This window comes from Phallusia mammillata, chromosome 7 (genome assembly GCF_965637545.1).
Source record: "Phallusia mammillata chromosome 7, kaPhaMamm4.hap1.1, whole genome shotgun sequence".
In the NCBI taxonomy this organism is placed as follows: domain Eukaryota; kingdom Metazoa; phylum Chordata; class Ascidiacea; order Phlebobranchia; family Ascidiidae; genus Phallusia; species Phallusia mammillata.
Window position 1 is genome coordinate 13,007,677 of NC_137258.1, and position 23,604 is coordinate 13,031,280.

At 38.0% G+C, this 23,604-nt stretch overlaps 3 protein-coding genes across 4 annotated transcripts; 1 reads left to right on the forward strand and 2 right to left on the reverse strand.

Annotated features, from left to right (window-relative positions):
• Positions 1–5,929: 5,929 nt before the first annotated feature.
• On the reverse strand, positions 5,930–9,343 carry LOC145239613 (uncharacterized). The gene is made up of 10 exons (XM_080102977.1): positions 9,225–9,343; positions 8,584–8,928; positions 8,330–8,485; positions 8,146–8,253; positions 8,003–8,083; positions 7,845–7,928; positions 7,344–7,606; positions 7,082–7,195; positions 6,784–6,943; positions 5,930–6,450 (listed from the first exon to the last, which is right to left on the reverse strand). The coding sequence occupies exons 2-10, from the start codon at positions 8,909–8,911 to the stop codon at positions 6,263–6,265; spliced, it is 1,482 nt and encodes a 493-aa protein (XP_079959103.1). The 5' UTR covers positions 8,912–8,928; positions 9,225–9,343; the 3' UTR covers positions 5,930–6,262.
• A 3,707-nt stretch (positions 9,344–13,050) lies between these two features.
• LOC145238733 (uncharacterized) lies at positions 13,051–14,766 on the reverse strand. Of its 2 annotated transcripts, none has more exons than XM_080101981.1 (4): positions 14,553–14,766; positions 14,389–14,482; positions 13,833–13,959; positions 13,051–13,774 (listed from the first exon to the last, which is right to left on the reverse strand). In XM_080101981.1, exons 1-4 carry the CDS (start codon positions 14,700–14,702, stop codon positions 13,510–13,512), a joined length of 636 nt encoding a protein of 211 aa, XP_079958107.1. In that variant the 5' UTR covers positions 14,703–14,766; the 3' UTR covers positions 13,051–13,509. The 2 variants fall into 2 exon arrangements, with proteins under 2 accessions (XP_079958107.1, XP_079958109.1); XM_080101983.1 differs by having other exon boundaries at positions 13,052–13,774; positions 14,395–14,482.
• Positions 14,767–17,698: 2,932 nt separating this feature from the next.
• Positions 17,699–20,950, forward strand: LOC145239258 (cGMP-dependent protein kinase 1-like). Its single transcript, XM_080102558.1, has 7 exons — positions 17,699–18,107; positions 19,027–19,143; positions 19,220–19,452; positions 19,668–19,752; positions 20,135–20,292; positions 20,482–20,573; positions 20,639–20,950. The coding sequence occupies exons 1-7, from the start codon at positions 17,818–17,820 to the stop codon at positions 20,759–20,761; spliced, it is 1,098 nt and encodes a 365-aa protein (XP_079958684.1). The 5' UTR covers positions 17,699–17,817; the 3' UTR covers positions 20,762–20,950.
• Positions 20,951–23,604: the final 2,654 nt, after the last annotated feature.

Sequence of the window (23,604 nt, forward strand, 5' to 3'; positions counted from 1 at the left end):
CGTTCCATATTTTATTCGCTTTTACTTAAATAGAAAAAAAATCACCTAATATGCTATAAATCAGGGTTATTCAACGGGGGCGATTTTGTCCACCGAGGGGGCGATGGTGACATGGTGAATTTTGGAAGTTGGGGGCCGATTTTACTTCAAAGGGGGGCGATTTCAACATTACTGAGTGTTTTAATATGTACAAGAACTGTGAGACTCAGCTAACTTTAACTGTGAGACTCAGCTAACTCTAACTTACAAGCAGGTAGATATAATTCGCGTTACTAACAAACACCAGGGATAAGGGACGCATCAGCTCAAACATGTTGCTATTTGAATACATTGTGTTTACTGGTGATTTTTGTACTTTTTGTGATCTCGTGAGCAAGGTTGGGCATTTAATTTGGCACAGGGGACACTTTATTGCGGCTATGTATGGTGACGGGCCATACTTTTTTAATACAACGGTAATGAGCTTTACCTCAAACTTGTTTCGCTTTCACACTTCCTACCAGGGCTGCCAATGAGAATTTTAACAAAACCCAAGACTGTACAGCAAAATAACCCAAGAATTTAAATGAAAACCCAAGATTGCAAAATGTGGTTAGAAATGCAATAAATTAGTAAATTTACTCGTTTCATTGACAATTTTTTGACAATTTACAGTCCGGAAATGCAACTTACAAACTGGTAGGAAATGGTCAATGCAAGCAAAGGGAATATTATGTTCAATAAAATATGCAGCAATCGCCAGTTTACTCTTGGCTGTTTGATGATCATCATCTGTTTTCTTTTTCATAAAATTAGTAATGTCTAGTCTACAGTATATTTTGCAGCATTAAAACTTCTTTGGAGGTTAGCAGTTTTTATGTTTAACGAGCATTGGTTTATTTGCATTTTTAAGTGTAACGATGCTTTCACTGTATACTATCTAGAAAGAATTAAGGTCTAGAAAAGAGAGAAAATAAAAGAGATGATAAAATGGCCTAGTGCAGCTACCCGAAAAACTTTTCTCGTTAAAATAGTTCTTACATATATTTATTTCATCAATAGGACTCAAAACCCAAGAATTGCTATAATTTTCAAAATAAAACCCAAGAACCCAAGACGTCAAGTAAAAACCCAAGATCTTGGGGCAAATCCCAAGCTTTGGCAGCCCTGCTTCCTACAAGCGCTTCCCAAACTGCGAAGTATTTGTATCATTTGGACTTCTGCTCTACAGAGTACTGCCCCATTGTTTTCAACAAAAGAAGGCTATTATTGGTGCATAATCGTAATATTGTTTTGTCTATGATGTAATAATTTTTTACAAATCTTAGATGCGTTAGTTAAAAGAAGTGCGTGGAATGGACCTTGCGTGTTGTAGTAGCAATTAAATTAGGTTTTAGCTGTTAACTGAAGCTTTTGTGTTGCTGGCTGAATCTAACCGCCCACGTCTGCTCAAAAAGCAGAACTTTTATACAAATAACAATCTCATAGGAGGGCGATTTGGAGACAGTGCCTTAATAAGGGGGCGATTGAGCCAAAAAGGTTGAAGACCCCTGCTATAAATGTACAAACATGATTTCTATACACATTATAATTAACCCAGACTTCCCGAAAAGCTCGATTTAAAAAAGCAGGTTGCGTATCGCTAAAATAAAAACGCATAATGACAAAGCAATATTAAATGTAAAACACTAGTATCATCATTCATCATGCATTCATTTTTCTGCCCCGCTTAATCCTTAACTGAGGGTCGCGGGGGCAGCAGCTCAAGATTGAGCCTCCACACTTAGCGATCTTTCACCACTTCCTCCACTTTATTTAGTTGAAGTCCCAAACGATTCCAAGTTAAACTTCCAACTTGATCGAGCCATCGAGTTCGGGGTCGTCCAGTGGGCCGCTGCCCATTTGATTTTGCAAGCAAAGGTTGTTTGGGAAGCCTTTCCTGAGGCATTCTGCTAACATGGCCAAACCATCTCAGCTGGGATCTTTCGATTCGGAGAAGTAAAGGATTGACGTTCAGAGATTTGCGGATTTAAGAGCTACGTACTTTGTCAAGTAAAGTAACCCCTTCCACCCTACGCAAAAACCTCATTTTCGGATGCTCGAACTTCGTAAGTCATTATCCACGACTCATGGCCATAAGTGAGTATGGGAACAAAGATGGTTTTGAATACCGACATCATAAAACACTAGTACGTTTACAAAAGTTTAACCGGTGAAAAATTATTTTTACGCCAACTGAAAGCACTTTTCTTAGAGAGAGGTGTCGTACAAAAGATGCCGTTTTTTGGTTTTGTCACCACCCGGTGGCAATGTTGAGCAAACGTCGAGCAACATACAACTCTGCTTACCGTAGTATACTTCGATCCTACTTTCCAATTTTGATCAGTTTCACGCTTAATTAGATCGTTTGACAATTTCAACAAACAAAGGAATACCAAAGTGTGCTTTTCATCAGAATTTATCATAAACATTGAAACATGATTTGTTACCAACGGTAGTTTTTTAGAACGTTTGCGCTACGACATTAATTAGGTAACACATTAAAGCCTACGTTAACGCCATGTTTACGTACGCTAATTTAATCTTAGCATCAGAAAACAAGAATAACGATTAAATGTATTCATCGATGTATTTAGTACAATTTGCTCAGAATATTTGGTTTGTTTCCAATGCTGGAATTTTTTTGTGAAATTAAACAACAAGTAGCAATTAAAATATTGACCACAAACGTAACGTTTAATATCTGTGTGGCAATTCGAGGAGCATATGGTGCACAATCATGTATTATCACGACGTGTCAACATAGCGGTAAAATCCTATCGGTATTTTTCACAATTACCAACAGATCATATTTAAAAAGAATCATCGGTGCGACGTCATTTTTAACCATTGACAAACCGAGAAAAATGAGGGTCATTAGTCGTGCTTATGTAAATGTGACAACAATCACACTGTTGTTTTAAAGTTATTTTACCGATGAACGTTCAAGAATCACTTGCCGAATGGGAATGCGATAAAAAGCCTCCAAGAATATTTTGCAAGTTTTTTGTCCTTCTAACACAGTAGTTCTCTTGTTTGAAAAGATAATATGCTTTCCTCGCGCGTCATAATGTCGTCGTGAGTGCGTTCAAATGGTGCGTTAGACCGTGACAGGGGTGCAGAGATTGAAATGTGTTTTATGTTTGCGAAGAAAAGCTTCTCACAAATGCAACCGTCTCAACTGAAAGAGTGTGTTTGCCAAAGAGGGCAAAGTTAAACTGTGCAAGCAAAACGTGGAAACTTTATAACCCCTGTAACAGAGGCCAATCACTAATGTCCTGCATTGCGAGGGGTATAATTGGCTCCGAAATCACGCGTGGTTATGCTTCACTTTCATGACACCACTTGACAGTTGGTGACCCCGTGACGTCACCGACATGGGTGGTAGCGAAACTAGACACGAAACAATTTGGGTGGGATGGTGGGAACCCACTGCTAACAATACCCATTCAGTTTTTACATTAGCGCGCTATGAAAGATGAACAAATACTTGGGCGTCAAGTTTCATACGAATAGATTTTTGCCACTGTTAAACCAAGTTTAAAAGTTCTGCGACTGTAAAGCTTTGGATAGACTATGGCGCAGCTTTGGATAAGACTATGTATCTGAACAACTTTAACGAAAGAATTTTGCAAGCAAATTTTGATTCTGAAAGAAAGACAATGTTTACAAAAAGCATGTGCTTAAAATCCCTAACGAAAGAAGTATTAAATCATCGGACTCGGAGATAAGTTGTGACATAAACGGTGTAAATGTTTACTTTGTACCCGGGTTCTAAGCTGATACGACGTCGTGTGAATGCTCGCATGTGTCCTTTTTAAAATCGCAAACATTCAATATTGCGTGTGGAATTATGTGGGGGAATGGTGGACACGTCTGCTGCGCCTGCCGACAACGAAATATTTCTACAACATGCTGGGCACCTTTTATCAAGATAAATGACTGTTAAATCAGAGTGTAATAAATTGTGACCGGTCATTCGTGTTTAATTACGTGTTGTTTGGCAGCAACAAACATGACAAAACATGGAAGTGGCGTCTGGGCAATGCAACATTAATACGATTGTTTATTTAAGATAATTTGTTTACATACAGAGCGGACGTTTATTTTTCGATCTTAGCTCACAGCGCGTTTCAGTTTCAAACAAAAGCAATAAATTTGTTCAAAGTGCACAAGGCAGAAATGGAAAATTGTCTTGTGGGATGTGTCGCAGTGTTAGTGGTATCATGTTGCAGCATTCTAACAGCGGTCTTCGTTAATTTAAGTCTGTCGCCTTTTCGTACAAAATACAATTTTTCATCGGCATTAATAATTTAAAGCATCAAAACCATATCTTGGTACGAAAGTGCGATTAAGGCTTGTTTTCATGTAATTTTGATGATTGAATTCGCGTGCCCTGCTTTATTCGTGATATCATAACGCACATGTCGTCAGCGCAAATAGTAATTCTAGGCTGACATCAAAATTAGCCGGCACCACACAAAAGCCTCTTCATGAATAGTTTATCGAGCCTTGCCATTTTGCAGTTGAATTGCCAGAAGCCTCGCATACCTAATTTTTCTGTTGCTTTTTACACAATGCTAGGATTTCAAGCGTGATTATTGGCGAACAATCGCCGTCCAATTCACCAATAGAGATCATAAATTATTGAAGAGATTGTGACTTCAGGAACGATTACGATTTGAGCTTGGAGATTTGGTTTCACTTATACCTCCACCTGCCCGATCGCAACCAAAATCTAAAACTTACACACGACTGATACTGATTGCATAAACCTTAAAATTTTGCGGAAATGTGTTTCAGCATATCTCACATTGGTGCTTTTGCGCTAAGCCTTTCTCCGTTTAAAATATTAATGTGTTGTAGAAAATATACCTGGTTTCGTTTTGGTCGAGAGTGGAGCCCACTGATTTGGAAAAGATTTAAAAACTGCTTGTATTGCCGCCTAACAGCCTTCGACGCAAATTATTTATAAGTTTGCGTGCATTCGTCCCTGGCATATGCGTGTTTTACTCAGAATACTAAACTTCCGCATATCACGACAGGTGTTATAGCACTGCTTTAGGAAAAGAGACAAAATTAAATGATGATTTTTCTTTCAGTAAACGTGAAGAATCTCCATAAGCCTGCGCGGAATCCAGATAACGTTTACTTAACGCTGGCGCACCTGCAATCGATAGGATCATATTTCATTTTCTCGTTCCGCAAAATCACTGTCGCCCTTCAACAACTGCTCAGTGCATTCGCAACTTGTAATTTGGCAAGCGCAGATAGGCAACAGCGATTGATGCGGCCGCATAAACGAAGTACATAGATCGATAAGTTTCACTTGGGTGTGATAAACGTGTTCGTTGTGATATTAAATCCATTTACTGAACTTAACCGTCGCAGCGACAAGATCAGGGAATGAAAATGTTCGCGCACTTTAAGCAAAATTTTGTCATAAAATGACCTTTTAAGCTTTCACAGATTCAAGCAACTGCGAATACTTGTTTCACATTTTTAGAAAAGTTTATTTGATCAAACACTTCAATTTCTTCAGGGTTTGATCCTTCTTTTGATATTGGACAATTTTCAAACACAGTTCATTAATTTTTTATGTAAATCGTTATTGCCCTGATATTGCAGAATATTCTTAATCTGTTTTAGTGTTTTCCATAAATTTAATCAAAATGGGACGGTTTAATTTTATCAAGTGGAATACATTTGGCCACTACCCATGAAAGTAATGGGCGATTGAATAATACATGCGGCAGTATATCGTTTATGAAGGTCGGATAAGAGGGGTTGATTTTACACTCTGTTTTGCCTCGCCAATTCCAAATTTTATTAAAAATCCCGATCGCCGATGTCCCGTGCAGTCTTTTTATCACGAAACTTATAAATAGCGCAGCTCGTTACGACAAAGACATTAAACTTTTTTCCATTTATTTGGATTTACACCTCAACAAAAACGTTTTCGGGATTAATGTCACATAAAAATCAAACAAAAGCGATGAAGGCAAAAGTACGATCACAAAACAAGTAGGCAACAGTGCATGACGAAAAATATAGCGCAACCGATTGGGATAAAAACATTTTTAGAGCAAAGTTGGAACTTTTAGTAGTTTGTCTTGTTTTGGGAACAGCTTACGTTTGGTGAAAGTTTTTTAATTGCCTTGTTTAAGTAATTTATATGAAAGAGGATCTATCAAATAACTGTCGTCGAAATTCAAAGAATCGTGTCAGTAGCCTATTTCCCAACCTACTGTTGTTGTTTTATGTTGTGCTGCGACTCTTTGTGACGCCGTAAATCGACTTTCCGCTGGAACGCGCGATCGCAACAGTCGCAGGCAAAAGGTTTGTAGCCGGTATGTTTACGCATGTGCGTTATCAGGTTGGAACTTTGGCTGAACGCTTTGCCGCAAATTCGACATTTGTGCGGCTTCTCCCCTACAAAATAAAAAGAGAAGTGTAATTATTCCGGCGTTTGTTGTTGCCAGTTTCTGCGACAATACTAAAAAAAGGAAACAAATAAAATACGCAAATACAGAATTCATCGTAGAATCGCTGTTATCATTATCTTTGCAGTTGACAAGCAGAGATTTTTAAAACATCTGCACTACCATAAATTCCATACACACACGCACACACGTTTTTTGTAAGCTATGTTTTTGAGTATTTTTTAAGCTGTTTGTAGTGTTCTTCAATAAAACACGGTTTTAAAACAGAACAAAGTCTTGTCGGTTTAAAAAAAAATAGTAATCAAACACTTTGATGCCATACCGGTATGAATAAAGGTGTGTTTCTTCATGTCCGATTTTTGATGAAATCTCTTTCCACAGTAGGGACAAGGAAACGGACGGGTATCGCTGTGTATGAGTAGATGAGTTGACAGAGTTGAGGATCGCTTAAAGGTTTTGTGGCAAATATGACACTCAAAAACCTGTCAACACGAAAAGAGTTTGTAACACACGCCTTATAAAGAAAAATTAAGTTGCTGTAAAATGTAAACCAACACAAAAAGCGTTGCTGTTAAATTTTTTGAGAATCAATGCAAAACAAATTTAAGATGCATTCAAACCTTTTCTTTTCCTTGGCCGCTTTTCTGATGATCGTTTGAATCGTTGATGTATGATTTTGTGCAAGCCTGACAATCGTAAGTTCTATCAACCGAATGATGTCGAAGATCATGCACCTAAAAAAATTACCTCGTTGTACATTTGAAAATTTGTTTTGTCACAAATAAGTGAAACAAAAAACATGTTCGTGCTGCTATTTTGACTAAAATAGTTTACAGTTTGTGTTTGTAATGAGCTGAAATGAACATTCGCCAATACATTTACCTCGAGCCCGTGAGCAGTTGAAAAGTATTTGTCGCACTGGGGACAGGCATGCGTGGGGTGAGTAGGAGCGCTCGGATTGAGGAAAGCACGCGAGGCGAAAAATGGCGCCGCGCTGCAGGACGATATCATGGGCGCAAGCGACGAGTTGTCGAGCTCTGCTTTTGGTGAAGTCATTTTAAGCTGTTGCCGTATACCCTCCCATTGCTTCGGCGGGGAATCGGAGAACGCATTGGAAGTTCCACATTTCAAAAAAGAGGGAAATCCTAATTTAAAACAGTAACTTTGTCAGTTGAAAAACTGCGTGCTTTTTAAATAACATCCATAAATAATAGCAAACCAAATCTAGACAAACTTGCACCAGCAGTGTCGAAAATAAAATCAGTGAACTGTTTATGATACGATGGTTTTTCCAATCACGTAAGATACATGAAGTTTTTGCTTGTATTTTCAATCCATCGTTTATCATAAATTAATGCACTCAATAAATTATACATAGTTTACCTGTGGCGTAAAAAGGCAGCGACCGCAAAAGGGACGTCATGTTTTGGGCATGCATATAGTGCTGGTATGTTGTCCTGTGCAATTCTGAAAAAATGGTGTTTTTTGAAAACACAACAATAATTTTGCCAGAAATGTAAAGAAGGCTATGTGTTACTAACCATTTTTGTCTGTTTGCTGGCGACCAACCGGCGACCAATGTCCTTGATACAAAGAAGGAAACCTCAACAAATTCGACCTGGCTAAATAAAAATTAGCAAGGTCAATTTCTGATATCCTGCTGCTATTAATAATTACCGCTTACCAATAAACTGTTGCAAAGCAAAGTTGTTCCAGTTGTAAAGCGGCGAACAAAATAAAGTTGATTTTTCATCTTCAGTGTCATTTTTAACCAAGTTTATGTCTCGTGAACCTGGAAATAAAATATGTGACTTTAAATAACACACCCTCGTTTTCTATTTACTATTTTTTTTGTTTCTAAATTTTACCTTGTGTTTCTTCCGGTTCTAACCCTTCTACGGGTGGTCGCCATAAGTGCTTTCCCAATGAACCAGGCGAAGACGCTAGTTTGGTTTCACAGTTTTGTGTTGTTAGAGGGATAATTGCATTGCTCACGTTCGCGCTGTTTGGTTGGGGCGACGAGTCTAATGAACACAAAAATGAGCAACACGCGCCATTTAAATATAGTGCTAATATTTACAACTCCATTTTGCAAATACTGCACTTAGTTTATGTTACTAACCTGATTTCGCCGAGTATTCGATTTTAGGGTTCATTTCGCCAGGAAGAAGCTTCGGTTTTTTGCTCGGACCCACATCAAACGTTGCACGTGCGTCCTGGCGACTTAACCTTTCGTAATATTTCAGTTTGTTGGTGTGATTTCTGATTTTACTATCATCAGCCCCGACACTTTGATTTTTGCTGTTTGACGACATTGAACTGTCTATCTGGCGTTGTTCGAATCGACTGCTGGTTTGCATTAGCAACTGGTTGTCAATCTGTCCATATGAGCTATGTGGCTTTGTTGACAAGCATAAAGGTTGGTTTTGGATATCAACACCCCCCTCCATACCAATATACTTCAAACCTGCACAGATAAGAAGACATTCAAAAACCCAAAGAAGATAAAAAGCAAAAACGCAGACAGCGATCATGACTGATTGACCTCTATTATGCGCTCAATCAACTCTGCTCAATTATTCATCGCAGTATGCTTGCACCTGTTTGATTAACTTCTACACCATTAATGTCAAGTTAAGTTGTTGGAGCATTGGTCCGGTCTAAACGAGATTCGTATTGACAGCCCCGAAGCTTTAACCGAAACCCACTTTTTACTCATGATCTTTTTTCGCAGACTCGTTGCTCTTTTAATCGACAACTCACTTCGGCTTAGGCTGTTTATAAGCGGCGTGCTGTCGCCATCGCAAAGAAAGCTTCTTTCAACCCGTTTTCCCCTAGCGATAGGTTTCTGAGAAGGTTCGACACAATTTCGACGATGTGTCTTTTTCTGATTCTGAAAAAAGGGGCATAAAGCATGGAGATACCAATTTACACAAAATAGTGCCTTATTCGTTATACTACCTAAGGTGCCACATAACGTGCGGCAAGGACATGCATATGTGAAAAACAAATCAGCTCAAAAGGTGTCCAGTGTTCAAAATAATTCACACAACAATTTGTAACCTGATGACATTTTGTCGGTGATTGGAGTATCCCAAATCACTAAATCTGCCGGTGATAACCAGACGGTTTGTACAAACGCACATACTTTGCACATTTGAGTGCTACAACAATTAATCATTTTGTATGGTAGGTGACATCCCGAAGTTTTCTTCGAATTTAATTACTTCTTCAACAGCTTTCGGGGATTAATGACCCTTGTCTGTATACTAAACGGATTCCAGAAAGATCGACAGGGATTCCTGCAACCAATTTACCAAAAACGAGTAGGAAAATTGTGAGACAACCGTTTACGCTTATGATAGTAGGGTAATGCACAATACATTGTTTGATTGATTAATTGCAATATACACCAACAATTCAATTAGCGCATTTATTTGAAAGGCTATGGTTTCGGCGAAGCCTTTCCGCTATTCGCTTTACTGATTAACGCTTCCTCTCCTATCTACTAAACATTAAACCAATTTGCAGGAAAGTGTTGGTGCAGTAATGTATGTGTAAAACCAAACATACACATGTTTCTTGGTGTACATTTATCCAATTGCCCTATATAGTAGGAACGACGATACTATAGTACGATATTTAAAAGTGAACTAACATTTCCTATTTATCGTTAAGACTCGAAATCAAATTGCGAAATCAATTGAATCATGCGTCTCTTTAATAAATGATTATATTATACATGGGAACAAACAGGTGCAGGAGAGAAGGGAAACGCTTTCTGTAAAGCTAAAGCAAGCCTCCAAATGTAACACGATCATCAGCCTTATCAGGATAATCCGTCAAATAATAATCAAGGGTGGCGGTACACAACACTCAGGGCAGCACGCGCCTACAGAAACCAGTTAAAGGTTCAAGGGAAATTCACCAGCCGTTCCTAGTCAAATAAATTGTTTGACTTTAATATGTTTTCCCCGTTTGTTTTGCAATCAAGTGTGCGTCAATCGATGTGTAACGAATTGATTAAGATGGTTCCGTACAGAAATAGGTTTTGATAAGAAACCCAATGCTTCGGACAAAAAAGCAGAAAATCGCTCTCATATTTCGGATCGCAAATATATTGCAAACTAAAGTATAGCTCGGTCTTTCGTGATTAAGTAATTCAATTAAGCTGATGGGACAGAATATTCTGTCCGGTGGTTCGATTGGCGATCTTTCCGGTTCTACACTAATGAGACGCCAGACAACTTGTCGACGCTGGCGACGGCGACGAGACATAAGTAAGCCGCGTTCCAGATTTAGAAACAAAACTTGCTCTCAACTTAATTCGTGGCAACATCATTCCAGATCTTTAAAAATTCACAAGACTAAAAAATGGAAATGGAACCGTTACTGGTTCTGTTGATAAATGTTGCATATTCTGAAAACAGTTAAAACTTAAGGGAAACAATAAATCTTGTAAGAAGCCCATGATGTACAGTCACAAAGCGTATTGTTAAAAGTCCAATGTGTTTGTTATGCGTCAGTCAAAGGGCATTGTTTGCCAACACAATATTATTGCACAAACGTACAACATCTGCTCAAGACGGACACCAAGCGGATTATTATCTTCATGGCAGTTATTAGTTACTATTGTCTTGACACATCACAACACTATTACAACTGGGATGTAAAGCGGTTCATTTAAAAAGTGGATCCCAACCAGACATGGGGCAATTCGTATTCGTCATTCGTATTCGAATGCATTCGAATACAGGTTTTACCACCTTCCTGCTGTATTCGAATGATTTTGGCTTTCATTCGATAGTGCATGAATACAATTCGAATTGTTGATGTTAATTTTTGAGTGACAATTCACGAATACAAAAGCTTGAATTAATTCATTCGAATACAATTCGAATTGTTGTAGGTCTTTGCCAACTTAAGAATTTGCAAATTAGAATACACGATAATTTTTTACGAATACAATTCGAATTGTTGTCGGCCTTCGGCAACGTAACAATTCGTAAAATCGAATACATGACTACATTTTTACGAATACAATTCGAATTGTTGTCAGTCTTTGGCAACGTAACAATTCGTAAAATCGAATACATGACTACATTTTTACGAATACAATTCGAATTGTCAATTACCTCCAGACTAAGAGTAATCGAGAATATGTTGCCACATATTTTTGCCAAATAGATTCGAATACAATTCAAATTGGCAATGATCTGTGACCTGATTTGACAAGTTTTGTTTATGTTACGAAACAATGACACATAGAAGTTTGTTTGTGACGTTACATAAATGGAATTGTGTTATAAAGCTTGCAACATTAGTTTGTTCTCAGCACATAGCGTGATTGTGCAGCGAAAATCTCATGTTAATTACATCAGTCAAGCTAATGTGGCAAAACAAAGCTCGTTGGTTTACATTTTCACCAATAAATTTGCAATTCATAAACCCAAATGTTACTTTTTGTTCGAATACCATTTGAGTTTCGGGGCGCTTTTATTTCTTTTATTTTCCACAACTACAAATACCCGAATCGGTGCATTCGAATGCTATTCGAATTGTTGGCTTCTTACAACGACTGAACAATTCGTGAATACAAATAACTAGAACTATTATTTCGAATACAATTCGAATTGCTACATCTGAAAAGGAAGGAAGTATTCATGAATACGAGTACACACTTGGGGTTTATTCGAATAGTATTCGAATTACACGTTGTTGTTTTTTGGTCAACTATTCATGAATACAAATACTTGAACCGTTTTATTCGAATACAATTCGAATTGCTGTCACCTTAACATTACGAAACAATTCGTGAATACAAATGCTTTACTGGCATTATTCGAATACAATTCGAGTTGCTGAAATTCAAAAAGAGTGTAAGTATTCATGAATACGAATACATGGTTTGGTTTATTCGAATAGTATTCGAATTACATGTCGTTGTAGTTTGGTCAACAATTCATGAATACAAATACTTGACTCGTTTTATTCGAATACCATTCGAATTGCTGTCACTCAAAAATCACCAAAGTATTCATGAATTCGAATACAGTCATGCAGGTATTCGTAAAGTATTCGAATACAGGACGCGTGTATTCGACCCCATGTCTGATCCCAACATGTGGTACCAGGGAGCTTTCTAAGCGGCTTTCTGCTGTTTTAACGGCTTTTCTGCTGTTTTGAAGTCAGAGTAAGAATTGCAACAAAAAACTGTTAAGTTGGCAAAAAAAGTCGACCACGCTTTCAAACGGTTGGGAGAAAAGATATATGACTACAGCAGTGACAGAACCGGCTGAAAAATATGACTTTTGTGATAGAACCGACTAACAAAAAAATTGAATCCCACCACTGCCCTGGACTATAGGGCCTACAGCATTAACGCAACTAGCGCTAACCACTAATAAAGCAATTTATTTCGATCCTAAAATATACAACTGCATACTAATTTGCCTTCTATTTTTTACCACTCAAGTCAATTCTTAAATACGAAAGCAAAAAAAGCCGTTGTATTTGTTGCCAATCAAACTCATCGAGCACCGTTTCGAAATTTTAGAGCTGGCACGACCTTTTTTAAAAACAACAATACTTTTTTTAATATTTTGATGCACTTTATTTTGACAAGCCATTCGATGCAGACGCTTGATTGTCGCGAATATGACTTAGTTTATGTCTTATCTTGTTGGTACCTTTCCTTTCTTGGTTTATTTTGCAGCAATAAAATAACAGTTGAAAACGAGATAAAGAGCAACACAGGAAAGGAATTTTGGTGGGTGATAATTGCTATCTCCGTGGTTAATGAATGATTAGTGTGTACGTACTATAGCAGCCGTATACGTAGCGCTTATAATGTTTTAATTTCATACACCGAAAGTATGAATTGGGTATCTAATATATCTACAATTTATTCTTTGTCATCTTGCATTTTTTTTCCATCTTTTACTCAAGATGAAAAATATTTAAACCAAATCGCTTCTAAGTCAGTGTCTACAAAGGAGGAAAACATCTTTTTCCAACAAAATCTAACAAACAGGCTCATGATAACAAATCATTGGATTTCCTTTTCAGCATACTTTACTGCAAGTAAGGGCCATCTTTTTTTGATGTTCTCCGCCACAATCCGTCCTCTCATACTTAAATCCGATTCCTCAATGTACACAAAGGAAATACGAAGTTGTGTCATCAAGTGCCTCATTATTTCATCATATTCCATCATTTCTTTAAAGCTTGTGTTTACTCTTACATTATCACATTCGACAAACTGTATTTGAGGTTTCACCACAAAAATCAGAGACTGCTTTGCGTCCTTTTGGCTGCAGAAATACAACGTAGGAAATAGTGTTGCTTAAGTTATATTGCGAATTAACATACCTCTTCACCATATCCCGCACGTAATCTAGTTCAAAAGCCTTTCGTGCCTCGCCATCTCCAACAAACAATTTTAAGTAGCAAATTGGATCCAAAGGACCTCGGTCACTTATGCAAAGAGTGCTGACCTCTAACACAAATGTTTTTGTTAGTACGGCAGCCAGAAAGTTTTCAGTAAAATACATCCTCAACAAAATAAACTCTATAAATGGATCAAGTCCTATGTTGTCATACGTCACTCAGTATAAGCCGTATTTCAGAGAGCATCCGTGCTCACCCCGTAAAAACACACAGCGTGCTAAAAACAATTTCTTATAATCTTTTGACTGATTTCGCACATTTTTTTCGAACATTTTTGGGGTTTTCAGCCAAATTCTGTGTACACGCTTCGTTTGATTTGTGCAGAAAAGGTGTGAACATTCGCACATGATTAATTTGACTCCTTCAGTAAGCGTTATTCGCAAACTTTTTAAAGCAGCGTAGTATAGCGTTGATTTGGTAAGAGTATTTGTAAACTATAAACTGTAGATAATTTTTAAGTTCAGGGTTGTTTTCCCACCTTCACCTTTTTCGATTTCTATATGTTTCATATGCTGTGCTTTTAAAATCAGAAAATTGAGTTCACAAAAATCCGAAACGTTTTTCGTAGTCACCTGACAATAAAATATATTGATTTACAATGTGAAACGACGTATGTCAATGTGAAAAATATTAAAAGCTTACGTTAGTTATGTTGTTAACCTTTAAGACCTCTCGTGCTACTTCTGACAACACTTGTGGTGAATGATTTTCGATCTTCAAATTTTCCGTCAACAGTTTGCACAGAGTAGTTTTTCCGACCGATTGGGGTCCACAGATAAAAACCCACTTCATGTTTGTGATTATGTCGATACGAAGTCAGTAATCAAAGAAAAAAGGTCTGGATTTGGGTTCTGTGATTTATGTGATAACAAAAAAAAAAAACGTTAATCAACTCACTTCAATTTCATATGTATTGATGACCTTACACATATTGATGACCCCAAATTACATCATTGGCTACTAACTACTATCCCATACTCATATAGTCGACCATGATTACCACAGAATTTTAGAACCTTACTGCTACCAAAGCTTTTTTCTGATGCTGGACATAGCCTACTCGACATATTTTTCATATTTCCCCTTTTTGCTTTCAAGCGTCCTCTATTATCCGAAAATGAGTTTGTAGAATCCCCTTGTCTGATTCTATAATGTGCAAAATAAATTCAAGTAAACTGACCCGAATTTACTGTCGCTTTAAGATGTGAGGCAACAGAAACTAACGATACAAAGCGCACAACTTTTGTCTTGTCAAAGGGTATTTCCCCACTAGAAAAGTAAATTCATGCCTGCTTTATTGAAAGCGAAGAGTTTTTGTTCATGTGTGCCGCAACAATAACAACACTTTGTTCGTTTGCGGAAGGTCTGGGCTTGCCATCTTCTGCGAATAGGTAATTAGCGATTTCCAGCGTGGGAGTTCCGCGTTGTAATTACAAAACCTATGAATTGCGAGGTTGCTCAACTTAATATGAGTTTGGGTAGGCTTATCTGTTAAACGTATATAGACAAACGTGGACTTTGCGATTTTGTTAACATTTACTTGCAAATATACGCTACCGGCTTCTGGTTTTTGATGTTTTTTGGACCTGAATTTCCAGTTACATCCAAACTCCTTGATCATTATGTATGCCCTCCACTTGCAAATCTTTGCGAGAGGCAGGCCTAGCAGGCCTACTGGTTACAGCAGGAGTAGCGGACATATGGTACAAAGCAAGCAAAGCGACCGTAACAAAACAGTGTTTGACGATATACTCATAATATTAACTAAATTAAACTTCCAAAAGAATTGACTTGACACAAACTTCTCGACTTTATTCCGATAAGATTCGGTACTTAACATCGCCCATTTGCTAAGATCTAACCGCTATATTAAATCCTCTAACAATAAAAAGTGTCAAGCGGAACACAGGGTAATCAGGCCTCGGGGCAAAAGCATTCGCAAACTTTGTTACGGTGTTTTGTCCAGCCAAGCAGAGGGTTATCAAAGAGCACATTGTATAGTTAATCATTTATTGCACATAGACTATGTTCGCCGGGAGAAAAATACCAGAAACGTAAATAAGGCAGACATCGTTAAAGTCACTGACTTTCTCTCCTCACTTCCTCATGCAGAATACTTTTTCATTTATCAGTTTTTTCGACAAAGAGGTACATTTAATTGCCAAGGCGGGACGGGGACATGTGCCCTCTCTTAATCTTACGTGCCGGCGCTCATGATATGGACATAAGTACATTTATTTTTACACACAGGCCAAATCCTAATAAGAGCAATAAAAAAAATCTGGTTGCAAAAAATAAACAGCTGATATTAATGAAAACGCCTGATGGGTTCATCCTTATATTACTAACACTGGAACACACTGTACCCCGGTTTGATAATTTCTACTGATAAATGGCGCAAAGAAGACATTTTTTTAAATTATTAACAGTGTAACTGGGATAGAGTTAGGAAGTTAGTTTCAAGTTAGGAACTGGAATTTTAGTGGATTATATCGTCATTATTATTATGAAACCTAAGCCCCAAATAAAAACCTTTTTTATAGCCCTAACCGTCAGCATTTTTTTCACGGGGTTCGAACCCAGGACACTACCGGGGACGAATCCCGATCGTTTTTTTATGTCTGTGTATGGGTCAGGCGCTCCGGACCATTCGGCCAAGTTCAACCGTCACCATTTTTTTTCTATAACGGGGTTCGAACCAAGTACACTTCCGGAGACGAAACCCGATTAGTTTTTTTTTGTGTCTTTAATATGGGTCAGGCGCGCCGGACCATTCGGCCAAGTTCAACCGTCAGCATTTTTTTTTCTATCACGGGGTTCGAACCAATATGTCTGTATATATAGGTCAGGCGCGCCGGACCATTCTGCCAAATTCCTGCCCACCGTCAGCATTTTTTTTTTATTATTATTATTTTTTTTTCACGGGGTTCGAACCCAGGACACTCCCGGGGACGAATCCCGATCAAGGTTTTTTGTGTCTGTATATGGGTCAGGCGCGCCAGGCCATTCGGCCAAGTTCCTGCCCACCGTCAGCATTTGTACACAATTTGCGTTCGAAAATTGTTTTGCGTCACTTAGCGGAAATTAGCAAACCGATGTAGTGTGAGTTCCAGTGTTAGTACCTTTTCCCTAATAATATGCGCGGGATAAAAAGCAATACGCGGGAAAAATCATGCTATGTTGGCATTTAAACACACGCCTACACTCTTACATTGTGCATTTAAGTGTATTCCAAGTGCAACGTTTGTGAAAACATAGTTACAGCATCCACAATTAGGCTCAAAAACTTTCAATTTTTTCGTTTCATTTTTTCTGGTAATTTCCATTTTAAAGGGACGTCATATTTTTAACGTATTGTATACGTCACAAGCACTTTTTGTTTTACTGCAAATCAATTGCAATAGAGTTTTAGGAATATCATCCATCAAACTCGTTCGTCATTAATTGTACTATACACCAAAAAACTATTAGTTTCGGTGCATTGTTTTGTGTTTGGTTTTTGATTTGTTCTAAAAATGCTAGTTTGACTTTGCTAGAAACATATCTAACATAATATTTAATGGAAGTATTGCCAAGTTTAAAAAATACTGAAAACGCACAAAATGCAAATAGCCGATCTGTCACGGCGATTGTGCTCGTGCATGTTGAAAACAAACCCGAAGCGTCATAATGGTTTCGCCCGGGGCGTTTGACAAGTGTGTAAATACATTTCAAGGCTTCTCACGAAGGTTTCACGTGATAACATGGTGTCGGGTGTACCGACTTCGACTGAACTAGAAGTTTAGCTGCAGTTTGCGTAAAAGCTTTGTTTGACAATATAATTCTTACAGTTTACTTTATGCGCACAGAAAGAAAAAAATACATAAAACCAACATATTAAGAAAATATAATAATCTGTTTTGTCGTGATGAACGTGGCTCAATGCCAATGGGAGGAAAGTTCAGTGGACAGTGGCTTCAGTTCGGATGTTGACAGCAACTACAGAGGTAATTTGGACAAACGGAATCGGGCATCTTGGTATTGCGACAGAGAAAACAATAACCTTGGCAAAAAGAAAGGAAACAGTCGCTCGTTGCCATCACAGTTCCGATCTGATGACTTTTGGAGACTAAGCGAAGTTTCACTGACAGATTTTATTCACATTCGAAATCTCGGTGGCGGCGGATTTGCCAAGGTTGATTTAGTTCAACTTCAAAGGTATTCATGAAAATCCAATCGGTTATGCGTCCGAATGTGTAGCCTACATCAGTGGTCTTCAACCTTTTTTATAGGCGACCCCAATTTAAGGGAAAATGAAATGAGAATTTACATGCGACCCCATGCGAATTTACATGATTTTTTTCAACACTGAGAAAAATGTTTTAAGTAATGCTGAACAAATATGGCGATACAGAAGTATTACGAAAAAATGACTATACAAAAGTATTGCGAAAAAACTTTTTAAGGCGTTTCATTTAAGACATAAACCCAATTTTAGGAACACAAACTTGTCAAATTGTTCAACATTTAGTTTTTTTGAAGCCACGACTTGACTTTGCACAAGCTTAACCGCATGTCATGCTTCACTTCCAATCGATTACGATGTTTAGTTTTTAATACACTCATTGCACTAAATCCTGCTTCACACAGCTACGTGGTTGAAAACGGGATAAGAAAAACTTGGCATAGTTGGGTACGTTGCATTACTATTCACTCGTTCTGGTGTCACCTTAAATAATACAAACTTATAGTGTTGAGTCATAATACACGTTGTCGAAACCCATTGTTACGCGATAAAGGCATTTTCTGTTTTTCCACAACCACGATTTAATTGCAACAAGAGGTAGCAAGCTGTAGGCTACTAAAAAACAAGAGCAAAAGTTGTGATCTAAAAGAACATAATATTAGTTTCATTTTCTGTAATCAATTTTAAAATGCAATACGTTAAATTCAGCTTATTGCGACCCCAGAAAAAGTTTAGGCGACCCCACTTGGGGTCGCGACCCATGGGTTGACGACCACTGGCCTACATGACTACGTTTTATTCTACATCATTGGCAATTTTGTTCTCAGTAAAGCTACTATTCAAGTCCGTTACTTGTGTCCCTTAGAATGTATAAGGTTGTTTATTTTTAAGGGAGGATGAAAGAAATTTGTACGCACTGAAAAAAGTCAGCAAGAAACTATTTTCCGAACCTAAGCAAGAACAGCAATTTGAAGCAGAGAAGCATGTGTTGTCCTTGTCGCATTCGAGGTAAAAAACGTGTTATCAAATTTATCAGTGTTATTGAATGGATAATTTTTTAGCTTCACCATGCCTTTCTCCACAGATTTATACCAAGGCTCTACCGAACGTTTTTTTCGTCGAATCACGTGTTTTTATTGATCGAAGCATGCCTCCACGGTGATATGTTTTCGTATTTGGAACGACACGGCCAAATGCGTTGCAGCTTAGCGCGTTACGTCATTGGTTGCGTAACAGAGGCACTCGACTATCTTCATAATACTCTCCACGTGATTCACCGCGATATCAAAACTGAAAACATTCTTATTGGTTATCATGGTATGTAGGTGAAAAATAAGTTTCGTTTACTTATATTGTCCTCTTGCAGAAACAAATAATTTCAAAATTACCCGATTTCATCATGATTTATAATAGATTTCATATTCGATACACGTACAAAATATATAAATGTTTAGAAAGCATTAATTTTTAAAGGTTGAATATTAGGTAGGATATGTACGTTTTCTCTCCCTTTATCCAGCAATATTTTTTAGGTGTGGCCAAAGTTGCTGATCTTGGATTTTGCAAAGTTCTCGGTTCATCGAAAGAATCGACATATACTTTTTGTGGAACTCCTGGGTAAGATATCTATTACGCATCACATTCTCGTTCTCGCTTTCAACTTTCATAAAACTGCTTTCTAAACTGCAAGTGATCGCACTGCTTTTAATCGCCATTCTAATTCTGATGTGTCGTTCCACTAGTATTTTACATGCAATTAACATAACGCTTTTCATTTAATTTACGATGAGATGATGCTGCGTGTTTTAAATTTATTGTGGTCATTGCACGACAATAAGTTAACGTCAAAGGAAATAAAAAAAAACATACAAGTACGTTGGTTTAAAATCAGAATTCGCTTGTCTTTTTTCATAGGGCTTTCCTGTTTACTTGGGACAACGTAATAACATTTTGAAAGTATATTCATGTTGGGCAAATGCGTAACAATCGTCGTTCACAGGTACATTGCACCAGAGGTTTTGATGCACACAGGACATTCGTACAACGCCGACTTTTTTTCATTGGGTGTCGTTGCTTATGAACTTCTGACTTGCCGATCTCCGTTTCGACGACTTGCGTTAATTGATACTCACAAGGCAACTTTGCGCGGGATAACAGGTACCTTTTATGCAATGACTATTATTATTGATACGCAATTGTACCATATACTAGTGAGGTGTTCTACCATGAAGCGGATTTGAGGTGTTAAAACAGCCAAAAGATAGATTGATGTTGTACTAAAATCGCATCTGCATTGTTTGTTTCTACTACATATCTAAAAATTCCAACTAAATAATTTACTTTCAGAAGTAGCATTTCCCAACATTGTGGATCACGTGACTAAATCGTTTGTACGAGGCTTGTGTTATCGAGAACCGGAACGAAGGCTTGGCGAAGAGGTGAAATGCTGTTAAATTTGAAATTGCACGAAGTATCTTAGCAAAACTTTATTTTTTTTACTTAGATTCGTTCCCATGAGTGGTTTTATGGATTCAAGTGGAAAGAACTCCAAAGTGGCCAAATGCCGTCTCCCTTGCAAATCAGCTCAAACGTTTGTTCGACTACTAGCGATACAAGGCCAGTGTAAAACAGCTTTGGTCTTGCAGCATGTTTTATTCAAAAGACGACCTGCATCACTGACGACGTTTTGTAAAAAAACTGAACGATTTTGAAATATGTCGGCTGATTGGTAATGGTTGAAAAGTTTAACATCGTATATTGTTTTGCACATTTTGCACAACCGTGCTATTGTAAATAATTAAAACTATACATTACACATCGTTTGTATACGTTCGTTTTATAATTCTTGTTATCTGACTCTTGTTCGCTAAACTGTTTTTGTGGCGTTAGTAAGACTGATCGAGGGATATTGCTGTAACTTGCTGAGTTAACGTGGTCAGTTAACTTATTATCGTAGAGCATTGATTTGCCCAACCAGTTTGATATAACCCTTGACAGTATAGCTAGAATAGAAACAGTGGAATTAGTTAGTTCGTCTGGCCATTGTCGTTTGAAAAAGTTGAAAAACAAAAGTCATTATTTGGATTACGCAGCGTGACGGCAGGGGCTATGGACAAAACTAAAGTAATCACACACCTCTATGACCATGTTTAGCGAGCGTAAATATTGAGACACATAACTATGATTACAGGGGCGCAATTCGCTGCAAGGAAGCCAATTCAGCAATTCTAAAAACTGAGCGAAACAACATTCTTTCGTACGGGGTTCCCCCATGTTCAAGAAACTACTTTTTCGGCATCATTATGTTAGCAGCAGTGTGCGACGGAGTTTTGTGGTTGTTCAGTTTTGAGGAATGTGCTAGCTTAGGGTTGCCGTTCGTCAGGATTTTCCATGACATGTCAGGGAATTTAGTGTTTAAATCTGCGTCAGGGAGAAATGATAAAATGTACTTAAAAGTTAGGAATTATATATATATATACTATGAAATTAATGTACCAACGGAGAAAGTTTCTGGTAGTTAGCTACAACCGCTTCTATACCATGAAACGTAAAGAGGTAAACTGGCGGCGCGCAGGTTACTGTTTTGATTTGCAGTGTGTGTGTGTGTGTGTGTGTGCGAGCGTAACAATACCTGTTTGTTATTAGTTGTCTAACAATACGCGTTAAATACACCAATAAAAATTCGCGTCTCAAGAAAACACAGCATTTGAAGCTTCGTTGGAACGTGGGAAAGGGTGACACTAAAACGCTGAATGGGCGGGACGTCGCGGAAACCGCTCAATATCGGGTAAATTGCTGACGGTTAGTGCTATTAGGGTTGGGTTGAGGTTTTATAATAGTATATGAATCAAAAAATGTCCCTGCCTAAAACTTATTCAACTATTTCCTGACATTAGGCAAAAATGCTATGGCGGGACGTTTCGGGCGCGGAATGTAGTGTTCGGCGGATTTTTTTGTAATGATTTTCTATTATAAAACCTTATCCCAACCTTGATAGCTCCAACCGTCAGCAATTTAACCCGATATTTAGCGGTTTTCACGACGTCCCGCCCTCCATTCCGCCCGTCCCGCCCATTCAGCGTTTTAGTGTCACCCCGTGGGAAATTTCATTTGCTTTAACTGTGTACCTAATATGCAAGGAATTAACTAACAACAAAAAGTAAAATGTCGTGAGACATAAAAACGTTTTTACAGTGGCATTTTATTTCAAATTTAAAAAGGTCTTTGTGCCTCCCATTGTTTGTTTGTTTTTTCTGTGTGAAATTGGTCCGAACGTTTTTTTGAGTGGTAAAGGTTGGCGACCCCTGATATATGTGCTTATTGTTTCAACTTTTCAAGGATAGTGAGAGTAGTGAGCTTAGCCTAATAAACTTGACTAAACAGAAGCCTAAGCAGAAAGTTAATTGACAAGGATCAGAGTATCGTATCTAACGTTTTCTATTGTCGCCGTCCTTGTGACTTTCGAATATTCTAAATTTATTCCGGAATAGAAGTGTTTAGAATTAGATCACAAAAAATGTTAACGCAGCGGTTCCCAAACTGGAGTCCGCGGTCCTTTAGGGTTTAGGGCATTTTGCGGGAACCGCGAAAAGGTGGAAGTAATTCTATATTCTTATTTGGCGTCAGTTTGTGCAACTGAATAAGTTTTAATCAAAGTGAAAGTGAGAATCGACCGTCTCCATTGTTAAACAATAGGCTTTATTGCATGACAACTAACAAAAATGCAATTGTTCGCGCACAATTGTAATGCTTTTTGTCTTGTCTGTGATGTCAGATTTGGATCATTGTTATGCGCAATTTCGCATAACTAGCTAAAATCCTGCAATCAACTTTCGTTTTTCTAAAATACACATTCAAGCTCACGCACCGCGAGCCCTCGAAATAATGGCAAAGGGACCGTTCAGAAAAAATAACGAAAAAGTTTGAGAAAAACTGGGTTAACGCAACCGAGATAAATTTTGTCAGGGATTGTGTATCATAAAATATGGCAACCCTATGAGCTAAAATCTGTAAGGTAAATATTCTATACTCAAAACGAAAGTGGTAGAAAGATTCATAATAGTATCCAAAATGTATCAACAAAAAGTAGAAAGGCTTTACTTAAAGGCAGGTTTGGGTGACTAGTCCTATCAGTCGAGTCTCAAGTCAAGTCAAGACATTAGGGGTTCGAGTCAAGGCAAGTCCTAAAAAGTTCTCGAACGGAACTTTTGAATGGTTAGGATAGTTAATCTTTTGGAACGGTTTATCGCGACGCGTTGGCCATAGCACAACACTAATTCATTACAACGAGCATAACCCATCAACGGCGCTCCCCTTCTTTGAGTATGGAGTCCAACTTTAATGAAACACGTCAATTGACAATCATTAAACAGCGTGGACAAGAACGTCAAACCGTTAGAGTTCTAAAAAACCTAAAATTCATATTTTTGCTGCATGCGCTAGACCAGCGCGCTAGAGCTTTCGTACAGT